This window comes from Acipenser ruthenus, chromosome 33 (assembly GCF_902713425.1).
Source record: "Acipenser ruthenus chromosome 33, fAciRut3.2 maternal haplotype, whole genome shotgun sequence".
In the NCBI taxonomy this organism is placed as follows: Eukaryota; Metazoa; Chordata; class Actinopteri; order Acipenseriformes; family Acipenseridae; genus Acipenser; species Acipenser ruthenus.
The window spans coordinates 9,792,955-9,806,866 of record NC_081221.1 but is presented as its reverse complement, the minus strand read 5'-3'; the positions used below and the strand labels follow the sequence as shown (position 1 = coordinate 9,806,866).

Genomic DNA, 13,912 nt, shown 5'->3' with positions numbered 1-13,912 from the left:
TCATATAATGTCGCACTTGGTGGGGTAAAATTGTCCCCACCCCATCAACAGCTTCTTTCCTGCATCCCCTATTGACTGGCATGCTTTCAGACAGTAGCATGATTTGACCACTAAGACACTGCTGAAGTGAAGTCACCTATGAAGTACAAGTGTAACAGATTTCCTGTGAATGCAGCTTGGAAACTCAGAAAACTTATTTACTTACTTTTTTTTAACTTAAAGTACAGTAAAGTCTGTCTAATCTAGTCCCGAGAGACACAGGATTGTACATGTTTTACTGTCGTACCAGGTACTATGTTTCCTATAACGTGTATCTTTCAGAACTGCACATTTGAGACCCTAGTAGCTGATGGAGGTGTCAACACAAGAATGGAATTATTTATTAGCTACTAAGTAACTGGCTCAGGAAACAGGATTTCTGTCTGCTACACGTTTAATGAGTGTTTTAAGAATTTTTTAACATTTCACACTCCAAACTTGACTTCTGTTGTGCTTATATGCACATTTATTGTATTGATATTTTCTTCAAAGTTGTTCGTTGATGCTTATTCAACTCCCATTTGCTCTTTTAGCTATTTACAAATAAATAGAAGAATCTAAATGGATTTTTCAGGCTAGAAAATATATACCAGAGCTTGATCCGCTTGAGTATAGCCTGAGGCATTATTAATGTCAGTATTTTCTTTACCATTTCATCATTAGATCCCCCTACCAGTGCATGGGTCTTTAACCTCAATAACGTCTTACTTCTATTTCAAAATAACAACATTTTTTCAAGGCTCACAAAGCTGCCTGAAGGATTCTTTCTTTTAAGTTAAAATGACAGGCTATTTCAACATTTCTGAAACCAGATAAATACAGTACAATGTCTTTGTTAGCAGATTTATTTAATAGCTGTGGGTTCAATATTTTTAAATAGCATCTATTTTTTATAGAAATCCCACACATCTGACAGAGATCTTTTTCCACTTGTCATTATAGAAGCCAATCTGAGTAAATATTAGCTACTTTTCTCAATATTTTTTAGCTAACTTTGAATTTGAACTGTATTTGGTAACAGGGTGAATAGCAGGGGTGGGTATTGGGACTGAGAATCTGTATTGCAATATATTGCAATACTGAAGACAATATTGCGATATGTATCGCGATACATATTGGAATCCAATGCTGAATGATGCTGCCAAAGTGAGAAATGAACACTGAATTCGCGATTTTAAATTCTCTAAAAACATTGATTTTAAATGTCATTTTTAAATTATTATAAATAATATCTTTACTTCATTGTATATTAAACATGTTTTTTTCTCAACGCAACACATGTGAATAAATGCCAGAGTCATTATAAATTAACACTTGTTTAGCAGTCTACAATTTAGCTCTCACTTCAGCCTTGAATTTGTTGTACATCTGCAGTATTATAACCTCAGAGAATTGTCTCTTGCTGGGTACTTGGTATCGTGGGTCCAGGACGTTCACCAAGGCTGTGAAGTCTAAAGAACTCTGGCCACACAGAATGGTTGATTCTGCAATTAAAAAAACATGCACTTTTCAGTGATCATTTTCACCCTTGCTGAATTAGCTGGGTAATTCACCCCCCGAGCATAGATGTGATTTTTTTGTTGACCTGACATACTAGCCTTTACTTGTTCACTGGGCCTCGGATTTCCTTCTGCAAGTAAGACCCCTGGGTGATACCAGCGAATGTGATATGTAAGGTTTGTGATACCCCCATATAAGTACATTAACAAACGTTATTAATATGAGTCCATACAACAAAACAACCAGCACTATTGGTGTGTCAGTATGAGACAAAATTAGTTGAAATGTGTTCAAATTAGGTTCAGGTTTTTCAGTGTAATAGTACAAATAATAAGTGAGTTATGCTTAAATATGTAAACATACACACACTCATATCTATGGTTTTAATTATTTTTTATATATACATACATACATACATACATACATACAATCACCTCCAAAATTATTGGCACCCTTGATAAAGATGAGCAAAAAAGACTAAAATAAATACCCGTACTGAGCTATATTGTAATTTTCCAATATGTGGAATATATTTGACTTTATTAATGATTAAATGGAATCAACCAAAATTACACATTTCTCAAATTATACATTTATTTCCCAAAAAAATGTCACAAAAGTGTCACAATTATTGGCACCCTTGTTTTCAGTACTTTGTGCACCCTCCCATTGCAAGGATAACGGCACTGAGTCTTTTTCTATAATGTTTAATGAGATTGGAGACCACATTGGGAGGGATCTTAGACCATTCCTCCATACAGAATCTTTCGAGATCCTTGATATCCTTCGGTCTGTGCTTATGGACTGCCCTCTTCAATTGAAACCACAGGTTTTCAATGGGGTTCAAGTCAGGAGACTGAGATGGCCATTGCAAAATGTTGATTTTGTGGTCAGTTAACCATTTCTGGATTTGTGGATTTTGTGTGCTTGCGGTCATTGTCTTGCTGGAAGATCCACTTGTGGCCAAGTTTCAGCCTCCTGGCAGAGGCAACCAGGATTTTGGCTAAAATGTCTTGGTACTGGGTAGAGTTCATGATGCCGTTGACCTTAACAAGGGCCCCAGGACCAGTGGAAGCAAAACAACCCCATAACATCAAAGATCCACCACCATATTTTACAGTAGGTATGAGGTTATTTTCTGCACACGCATCCTTATTTCGACGCCAAACCCACCGCTGGTGTGCGTGGCCAAAGAGCTCTATTTTCGTCTCATCTGACCATAGCACCAGGTTCCAATCAAAGTGCCAATGCCGTTTAGCAAACTCCAGGCGCTTACGTTTGTTGGTTGTGATCAATAAAGGCTTTTTTTCTGGCAAGCCTTCCTAATGGCCTATTGGCATGGAGGTGGCGTCTAATTGTAGATTTGGAGACTTGGTGACCCCAAGATGCTACCAAGTTCTGTAATTCTCCAACTGTGGCCCTTGGATTTCCCTTTGCCTCCCGAACCATCTGCCTCACTGTGCGTGGGGGCAAGATACACTTGCGTCCTCTACCAGGCAAGTTTACCACTGTTCCAGTGGTTTTGAACTTCTTAATTATTGCCCTAATAGTGGTAAGTGGTATATTTATTATTTATTTATTTCTTAGCAGACACCCTTATCCAGGGCGACTTCGTCGTAAACAAATACATTTCAAGAATCACAGTACAAGTAATAATACAATTAAGAGCAAGATAAATACAATGACTTTGGTTCAAGCCAGTACAAGTGTGACAAAATACAATTCAATAATACAGCAGATAACAGTGTCAGTGATAGTTACATCAGGATATAATTAAATACAAAAACTACAGATTAAACACTTGGCAGATTACAGTACTCTGAAGTACAGGATTAAATGCAGTAAAATAGGGAGCAGATAAGAGCAAGTAAAGCGCATTTAAGGAAGGGTGATAAGTGTCCCAAGGGAAAAACAGAGGAGTTCTACAGGTGCTTTCTGAAGAGGTGAGTCTTGAGGAGGCGCCGGAATGTGGTCAGGGACTGGGCAGTCCTGACATCTGTAGGAAGGTCATTCCACCACTGCAGGGCGAGGGTGGAGAAGGAGCGGGCTCTGGAGGCAGGGGAGCGTAATGGAGGTAGAGCCAGTCTTCTAGTGCAGCGGAGAGGTCGAGTGGGGGTGTAGGGGGAGATGAAGGTCTGGAGGTAGCTGGGTGCAGTCTGGTAAAGGCATCTGTAGGCTAGTACAAGAGTCTTGAACTGGATGCGAGCGGTGATTGGGAGCCAGTGGAGTGAGCGGAGTAGTGGAGTTGCGTGGGAGAAGCGAGGCAGAGAGAACACCAGGCGAGCAGCGGAGTTCTGGATTAGCTGGAGCGGATGCAGGGAGGCCAGCCAGGAGGGAATTGCAGTAGTCTAGCGGGAGAGTACCAAGGCCTGGACCAGGAGCTGGGTGGCGTAGTTGGTGAGGAAGGGTCGGATTCTTCGGATGTTGCTCAGGAAGAATCGGCAAGTGCGTGCCAGAGTGGAGATGTGCTGGGAATAAGAGGCAGGGGTCCAGGGTGACTCCGAGGTTCTTAGCGGAGGAAGAGGGAGAGAGTGTGGTAGATTCCAGAGGAACAGAGAGAGAGATCGGAGGAGGAGGGAAAGAAAAGGAGGTCAGATTTAGAGAGGTTGAGTTTGAGGTGATGCGAGTGCATCCAGGAGGAGATAGCAGACAGACCGGTAGAGATAAGGGAGGGGATGGTGGAGTCAGAGGTGGGGAAGGAGAGGAAAATCTGAGCATCATCAGCATAGAAATGGTATGAGAAGCCATAGGATGCAATGAGGGGGCCCAGGGAGCGGGTGTAGAGAGAGAATAGGAGAGGACCCAAGACTGACCCTTGGGGGACTCCTGTTGAGAGAGGGCGAGGTGTGGAGGTTGCTCCACGTCAGGTTACCTGGCAAGTGCGGTTGGAGAGGTAGGAGGAGAACCAGGCCAGAGCAGTGCCAGAGATTCCCAGGTCAGCGAGAGAGGATAGTAGAATAGAGTGATCAACAGTGTCAAAGGTAGCAGAGAGGTCGAGGAGAATTAGGACAGAGGAGAGAGAGGCAGCTCGGGCAGAGTTTAATTAGTTGGTGACAGACAGGAGGGCGGTTTCAGTGGAGTGAGCAGAGCGGAAGCCAGATTGGAGAGGGTTGAACAGAGAGTGGTTGGACAGGAAAGCAGAGAGCTGTAGGTGTACAGTCTGCTCGAGGGTTTTGGAGAGGAAGGGTAGGAGGGAGACCAGAAAGGAGAGCGGTGTTGAGAAGGGAGGAGATGAAGGGAAGTAGAGCAGGAGCAGCAGCTTGAAAGAGGTGAGTGGGGAGGGGGTCCAGGGCACACGTGGTGGGTTTGTGACCCTGGAGCAGGGAGGAGAGGTCAGAGTCTGAGAGGGGCGAGAAGGTGGAGATGGAGGGTGAGTTAGTAGGGGATGCAGTGGGTGTAGGGGTTGGAGCAGGAGGGGGTGCGGGGGAGGGAGAGGTGTTAAAGAGTTTGCGGATATCTGAGATTTTAGAAGAGAAGAAGGAGGCAAAGTCATCAGAGGAGGAGGGAGGAGGAGGGGGGGAGGGTTTAGGAGGGAGGAGAAGGTAGAGAATAGTTTACTTGGGTTGTTAGTGAAGGCTTGGATTACAGATTGGAAATAAGTACATTTAGCAGAGGAGAGAGTAGAGGAGAAGGAGGAGAGGAGAGTGGGTAAAGTTCTATGGCAGCAGGGAGTTTGGTTCTCTTCCATTTCTTTTCAGCAGATCGCAGTGTGATTCTTGCTGAGCGGAGCGCAGTGGAGAGCCAGGGTTGGAGAGGGGAGGGGACAGAGGGAGTCAAGGGAGGAGGTGAGGGAGAAGAAAAGGGTGGAGGTAGCAGAGTCTACGGAGAGTTGTGAGAAGGAGTCGATAGGAGGGAGGTGAGAGAGAGCAGTGGAGGCAAGGACAGAGGGGGAGAGAGAGCGGAGGTTATGGCGAGAGGTGACAGTGGGGATAGGAGGAGAAAGGTATTCACAGAGTGAGGAGAGGTCGGAGGGGACAGAAAAGAGTAAGGAGGGAGAGAGGAGAAGACCAGTCCCACCTCCCCGTCCAGTGAGACGCGGGGTATGGGACAGGACATAGAGAGAGGACAGGGCAGCAGGAGTTACAGTATTATCAGGGGACAGCCATGTTTCAGTGAGAACAAGGAAATAGAGAGAGAGGTGGGCGGCAAAGGCAGAGATGAAATCAGCTTTGTTAGCAGAAGAGTGACAGTTCCAGAGTGCACCAGAGAGTGTGCGGGAGGGGGGGGAGAGGCAGAGAGATGAGGTTAGAGAGGTTGGAGGAGCAGCGGTGGTGAGAGGACAGAACAGGGATGTGAGAGACAGTCATAGCAGGACAGGCAAGACAAATAGATACAGTGGGAGTGGTGGGGTGGAGGGTACAGACCTGACTAGTAGATGGCTTCTTCCAGAGCACTGTTAGGTTCGGATCTATTCGAACAGCGTCTCGGTGCTGGACTCCCACAGCTGGACTCCCACAGCTGGACTCCCGGCTCTTTTGTTGAGGCTCTTCTGTTTGCTGGCGTGGAAATAGGTTGCCTGATTAAAATAACAACTATCTGCCTCAGTCCCTGGTTACCTGTAGAGGAAATTTAGTTTTTTAGCTATTGTTTTGTACCCATTGCCTGATTTTTGAAGGTCAACAACCATTTGTCTCTTTTCGTTTGTGAGTTCTTTGTCTTTCCCCATGGTGATGGATGACAAATGGATTTCATATGCGTGTTACCTCATTTTTATACCCCAGTGAAACCGGAAGCCATGGAAGGCCACAATACAGTTCCTTAAGACTGAGATGAACTTGAAGTAGAATGTAATGCAGATTTAATTTTGTTTGATTTTATTTATAAGAATCTTTAGGGGTGCCAATAATTCTGACACCTATCTTTTTGAGAATATGTTTTATGACTTGTTAATGTATTAGAATAAAAGAATATGGTTTTCCCATATATTTGAGCATAAAATATAGCTCATTACTTGTGGTGTTTATTTTATACAGCCTATTTTGCTCATCTTTATCAATGGTGCCAATAATTTTGGAGACGACTGTGTGATTATATATATATATATATATATATATATATATATATATAATGTATGTGTATATATACTGTATATGTGTTTATATATACAGTATATGTGTGTGTGTGTGTGTATATATATATATATATATATATATATATATATATATATATATATATATATATATATAACTAGTGTTCTGCGATACCTCATTTAGGCTACCTCGATACGATACCCTGCATAAGATCACAATATTCGATATTATCACGATTCTTTGGATTTTATGTCCATTACATGTTAAATGGCTGTCAAATAAAAATATCTGCAAGTACAAAGTGTGGTATAAAAAGAGAATTGTTAATGCAGGGATGAGTGTAAAGAAAAACACCCAGTCCCACTGGTGTTTCAAAACTTGCAGTACTGTAAAAGAAAACACATTCTTTTAACAAGGAGGCTTTTTATTACTAGGTCAGATGTTTATATACAAGGGTGTCTTAGAAGTGCTCCTAAGGAATGAAAAAATGAGAGAGAGAGAGAATCATTACTTCAAATTAATTTTATAAAATAAGTTCAGCTGATGAAAAAAGTATCTCTGGCAAAGAACTTCTGATACTGTAGTACTGAAAACACTGATAACTATTAGGACATAATATAATGTCTCATCTTATTCAAGCCAAACGTCTCCTTCAAAACAACGTTGCAGTGCACTTAAATATAAAAATAGGAAATGTTACGCAATTTTATTCAGACCATCATGCGAGCGTGGATGTTAATTTTGCTAAGAAAATAAATTTGACAAAAGACTTTTACAACTATATATTAGAGAAGATAGTTTACCTGCTGAACAGCGTATGTACGTCTTGAGCTATATATGGAAAAAAAACAACAACTATGCAGCCTATGTATGTACTGTGTGTTTTTGTGCTGAACCTGCAACAGTCGGATGTCCATTTCTAGCACGAAAGCTAATTGTTTTACACACACAAAAAATGGTTTACCTCAAAATCCAAGTAATATATAAAGAGTGTTAACATTTTTTTAACATGGAGTCATTTTAATGACACGTCTGCAAAATATATTTTTGCATCTTGGTGAACTAACGAATGGCATTTTGATCAGCTTTTAGAGCGTTCCTATCGTGTTATCTTTACACAGTGCTTTTTTTTTATAGTTTTTTTTTATATATACAAAATTGTACTATTTCAACTTCATACTGTTACACACACTAACATATATTAATACTAATTGGGTGCATGATTTACATTTTGAAGGCGAGATGGAATTCACAGAATCTCAATAATATGTAAAACAAAAGAACTACGGTAAAAGTAAAACTATTTTCACTGTAACTTACATGCTGTCGCTTCATTTACAACAAAGAGATTGAGGTGGCGATCTGATAAATGCTTAAATAAATTGGTGGTGTTTCCTCACTTGTTTTTGACTTCTTTCAAACACCTCCTACATTTTGGATGTCCACCTTCAACTGGATTGCCGCTTTCATTTAATGGATAACCAAAATAGTTCCACGCTACACTTGTGGAATTGGCTTTAGAAACCAGCTGTTCTCCCGCGTCCGCCATGGTGTTACTTGGGCAGTACTGTAATTAAGTTTTCCGAGAACGCGCAGCGCAGGAAAGTTAGTTTCTTCCGGTATATGCAAAAAAAGTTCATATTGTTTTTAAAGTACACAAATAGTGTTGTTTTGAAGTGTTGTTTTAAAAAAAAAAAAAAAAACAGGATCGAAAAACACAATATATCACCCAAAAAAAGACGGGATCGAAAAAAAATGATATCTATTTTTTTTTTTTTTTTTTTTTACCCCGATATTAGGTATTGTATAATTTTTGTATCATGATATTTCGATATACCGAAATACCGCGGAACACTAATATATATATATATATACACACACACACACACACACATATATATATATATATATATATATATATATATATATATATATATATAATATATAATATATATATAATATATATATATATATACAATGAATGTCAAACAAAAGGAGACGGTGTTGAATTCTCAAATGCTCTGCAACCCCCGTAAACAACAACACACATATTTTTTTAATTTGAAAGTAAAAGTATATGAAAGCATGACGAACTTATGTACAAAAATCTTCACTAATATACAATTGAACAAGAACTGTTGAATATTTATTTTCATTTCGTATAGTAGTAAATGTCAGTTTATGATAGTGAAAAATAAATAAATATCAAGATAAATACATTTTTTGTCCGACAGGGACCACAAATAGCGTTGCTCTCATTGACCAGTATATAGAGAGGAAACCATACTTGCTTGTGCCAATAGGGACTCTCACAGGAAACCAAAAATGTTCAGAACTCAAGCTCAAAATCTCAGAATCAGGATGAAGATGATGAATGATGGCTCTCAAAATCTCAAAAATATAACCGTCTGGAAAATTCTCAGCTGGCTGACTTCATCTTTAAAAATACTGCTTTTCTCAACTAATCGTGTAGCACTGACAGTTAACGCAACATGCTTGCAAACTGAAAGTTGTAGGTTCAAATCCCATGTGTGTGTATACATAAAGAGAGATTTTTTTTGCATGCAACTGTTTTAAAACAGAAATACATCATTTAATATAAATGATACAGGCGTCAAGTGCATTCCCCAGTATATTTCAATGTTGACAAGATACGTTAATTGTCAAGGATGATTGTCATGGATAAGTGCCTGGGGTCTGTAAAAATCTACAAAAAAATACGTCTGGAGAAAAAGGAGGAGGAGGTGGACTTTTTTTTTTTTACCTTTTGCTTTTGTGTGCGTGACCGTTCACAAGTCGCTTCTACAAAAATCTGATTGTGTGGACTAGCTGCATTTCGTTAACCACACGACAGAATAAATGGTTAATCAATATAAACATTTTTTGGTGTATATATATTTTTTACTAGTGCCAAAACTACCATAATAAATCACTGGCATTTTAGAGGAACCTATTTGTTTTGAGCCGATTTTGAAGATTTTGAATCTTAAAAGGAGTTAACCCTAGTCAGTATTTCAAGCACTGCACAGAGACCAGAAGAGGTGACACTGTCGGAAATTAAATAGGGAAACAATTAGGATACCAGGTGGTAGTCACTTTAATCAACGCAGTGTGTGGTGGGGGGTTACCAAACCATCTTGTTGATCAATCAGCTACCGGACAAGCTTTGATGGGTCAAATGGCTTCATCTCATTGGTAACTTTTCTTATATTCTTGTTATGTTCTAATGTTTCTGCGACAATGTAGTTTGAAGATGAGTTGTAAGCTTGTTTTTCCATTTCTACATACAGGGGTTATGAACATGGCTGGACTATAGCCTGGAAGCCATAGATCAAACAATAACTAGATCCATCCAAGAAATTTTTTTTGAGTGTTGTCATCTTTGTTTACAGATGATCTGGACTCTCATCAGACGACTTCCTGCTCACAGGGAGAGGACCAAAACACTGCATGGTAAACATGATGATGAATCAGTTTTTGTATGTTATAGTAAGTTAGATGGGCAGTAAATGGCTCAAGGATACATGAGATACATGTGACTGGCATGCAGGGCTGGTAGTATGTGATCTCCCGCATTACATGTAATCTAAACACTCAGCTGTCAATTGAGAGACTACGTTCCCAGCTTTATGGTGTTATTATGATGTGTATTAGTGGAAACTGGTCTTGGAGGAGAGCCCAACATTTTTTTTTAATCCAAATCCCATTTACACCTGTCAATCTTAGAGCAGCTGTAGCTTTTAGTTAGTATAACTGCAGCCATCGCTACTGTAAACAGGAAACAGTCCCTGATGTTGAGTGTCGGTTGCAGGAAGTCTTAACCATGTTGGCTGTAGCTGCAGTTGAGCAAAGCAAGTATCTAGAGCCCCAATACATCAATAGCTGTCCTTTTGTTTTTCTTGTCTTCCATTTTCTATTATCATTATTATTGTCAAAACAAAACTTTTTTTTTTTTAATGACATCTTAAGTAGCACAACACTTAAGTAGACCCACATCTAACTAATTAAAAACCTAATTTTCCAAACACGATTTACAGAACCTCCAATAATGTAAACTAACGTTATATGCTCCAATTAACATACATTTATTTTTTAAAACAATGGCAGCATTTAACGTTGGCTTCAGTATCTGGAGGTGCTGTAAATACAGTTGGGGGAAAAAATATGGCTTAGTTAAAATAATAATAGCAATGTAACCTGTTGTATCACAGTTTATTAAATAAATGTATCATTTGAATGTATCGGAACTAATGTTGACTTTGGGTTCAACCCAAGTATCCTATGCCAACAAACACATTTGGTTCATGAACCCACTGGTTCATTTGTAAAAACTACTGTGTTTAACTGAATTAAAGCAGATGGTAAGCCATAACATCACACAATTTTAAACATGTATTAAATGGCTTTTTAATGAACCACTATTTTTACTTTCTTGACTGTGAATCAGCACATTAATTCACAGCATAAAACAAATCAGTGTGGCCCCCCAGGTGCGTTCTCCTAACTCATTGCTTCAGGTTATATCATTCATTCGTCTTCCTTAATGCAGTGCCAGATCTCCAACGCCTCCCTCAACCCCTTCAGACTCACAGCTGAGACTTAAGAGAACACCTGTGCAGGTGAAGGCGGCCATCAATCTCCTGAGTAAGCTGAACGCAGCAAACCTTTCTCAAGAAGCTAAAGCAGACACTACCGGGGATGGGAAGCGGAATTGGGAGGAGATGGAGAAAAAAACTGGAGATGACACATCAGGTAAATGTAATTGCTTTTTTAAGGTTAGGTTATTGGTTTTTATAGGATGGGCTGGTTTTATTATCCAAATTATATTTTGCAAAGTTAAATAATAAAGGTTCATTGTGTGTCATGATGCACCATATTGTGACCAGAGGTATGTATCGTTTGTAGTTCACCAAATAATTGTATAGTGTTTTTATAGCTGGTATGAATACATACTCTATCTGATTTATTGTTGGTCTTAACAACGTAGTCCATCATTAAATTATAATTTGATCTTATTACAAATCATACAGGACTATAACATGTATAGTGATGAATATTGTCTTATGACCTGCAATTAATGTATTGTAACACTCCCAGTAATCAGTAATGCTAATAATAAACTTGTTAATTATAACCATCCTTTGTTGAAAAACTTCACATAGCTGTTATCTCTATGCCATTCCAAACAATTTCAAGGGGAAAGGGAGATTGTTGAACATGCTATAATCTCTTAGACCAGGGGTTCTCAAACCCAGTCCTGGAGACCCCTGGTTTTCATTCCAACCGAGCTCTCAGTTACTTAACTATACCCTTAATTGAACTAATAATTTGCTTAATTAGACCTTTTTTACTTGTTTTCAGCTCCTGAACAGTTGCAGTTCAAGTTACTTATCAAATGTTATAGCTAACTTGAAATATGCAACTGTTGAGCTGAAAACAAGTAAAAAGGTCTAGTTTTGCATCCATGTCATTTGCTTAGCAACAGGCTTAACAACCACAACACAAACAAAACCAGCAACATGATGTTACGGTTTTATTCAGTGATGAACCGAAAAAACTATTAAATATAAAACTGCTTATAAGGCTTCTAATAATGCATATTAAAGTTTTTATTGTGTACAACGACTGCCTAATTATTATTATTATTATTATTATTATTATTATTATTATTATTATTATTATTATAGCTACTGTGACAAAGCCCCCCGGCCAGTGTTGGTTTGTGCCCTTCAAACACTTGACCTTTTATTCACACAGATAAACAAAAGGTTTAATCAAAACAAAAGCCTAACTCTGTCAAGGAGCGCTAATTAAACTGTTTCAAAGCTAAACTAGTAACAGGACAGCTAATCTGTTCCCCATTTACAAGACAGTTGAAAAATTCTCACCACCAGACTCTTACTTCACCCACCACCAACACAGAAAGACAGGCTTTTATACACAAACATATGACACTAATTACAAACACCCAAACAATAATTAAATTAACACTCCCCTCAAATGCACCCAGGTGTTTGCCATTCAGCCCTTGAGGCTTCTGGGTAATGTAGTCTTTTTGGCCTTCGTCCATTACACCTCTCCAATGTACTACACAATTACATCACACACTGTGACTATACAGGCGGGACTCTCGCCCTGCCACACTACATAAATATCAAACCTTAATTAGAGTACCACGATGAATGTTTTATCTTAGGAAAAAATGTAACGTCTTGGATGCTGAGATTAATTACTACAGTACGCTATAGTCATACGATGGGGTGGGCTGAAAAAGCAAAACATGAACTATAGTGTGATAGATATGTGGGCGCTAATGGTTGTAAAATGTAATCTGTTACTTCTCACAATTCTCGGATTCAAAATGAATTCACAGTTATACATTGCCAGAATCCTAATGTGGACATCCTCACTTCAACACAGCAAGTTAACGTTTGTATATGTATTAGTGAAACGTACATTCAGTGTATTACATTAACTGAAAATTGCTGCTGCAAGAGCGTTCAGCCCCACCGGTACTGCCAGTAGCTACACCATCCACACCACCTGCAACTTAGCAGACAGTGGTTGGTGAGATGTAGAGTGATATGCTTTCTATCGCAGCCTTGACGATCACGTGAGGTTCCCATCTAATTGGACATTCCAGTGGTACAGCTCTTTGTCAGCAGAGCTTATGCCCCCGATGTAGCTCCAGTACAAGCGCACGAACACACAGAGCTTGTCACCAACCATCTACATCGTTTGGGTCTGGAAGTGAACTATGCAAAGAGCCAGCTGGCGCCCGTCCAGATAGTTACTTATCTGGGGGTGTGTCTGGATTCGGGGCTCATGTTGGCTACTCTGGCAGACGACAGAGTGAAGAGAATAACTGGTTGCCTAGAGGTGTTTCAGCTCGGCAGAGCACTACCAGTAGTGGCTTTCCAGAGGCTTCTGGGCTTGATGGCAGCTGCATCCAATACCCTCCCACTGGGTCTTCTGCATATGCGCCCTCTGCAGGTTTGGTTCAACCACTCGTTTTGTCAGCTGGTGTTGAACCGTGACCTCCTATTGACAGTGTCCAATCGCTGTCTTCAGGTACTCAGACAGCCAGCCCATTTACGCCTAGGCGTAGCGCTGGGCAGCATCAATAGGAGAGAGGTTATCGCCACAGACGCATCCAACTCAGGTTGGGGCGGAGTGTGGGAGGGCCGAGGCGTGCAGGGTGTGGCCCCCGTGGGCGGGTCGCCACATCAATATTTTGGAACTGCAGGCAATGTACCAGTCCTTGCAGGAATTTTTGGAGCAGGTTAGGGGGAAGACGTGCTCGTCTGTACAGACAACACATCTGTGGTGTCCTACATAAACCA

At 40.0% G+C, this 13,912-nt stretch overlaps 1 protein-coding gene across 4 annotated transcripts in view; it reads left to right on the top strand.

Annotated features, from left to right (window-relative positions):
- Window positions 1–13,912, top strand: part of LOC117433289 (breast cancer type 1 susceptibility protein homolog) — a 115,235-nt gene that overhangs the window by 30,698 nt on the left and 70,625 nt on the right. For all 4 annotated transcript variants that reach the window (XM_059006549.1, XM_059006547.1, XM_034055425.3 and 1 more), the window contains exons 13-14: window positions 9,962–10,022; window positions 11,119–11,321. In XM_059006549.1, coding sequence (XP_058862532.1) covers window positions 9,962–10,022; window positions 11,119–11,321 — 264 coding nt within the window. The remainder of the gene's footprint in view (window positions 1–9,961; window positions 10,023–11,118; window positions 11,322–13,912) is intronic.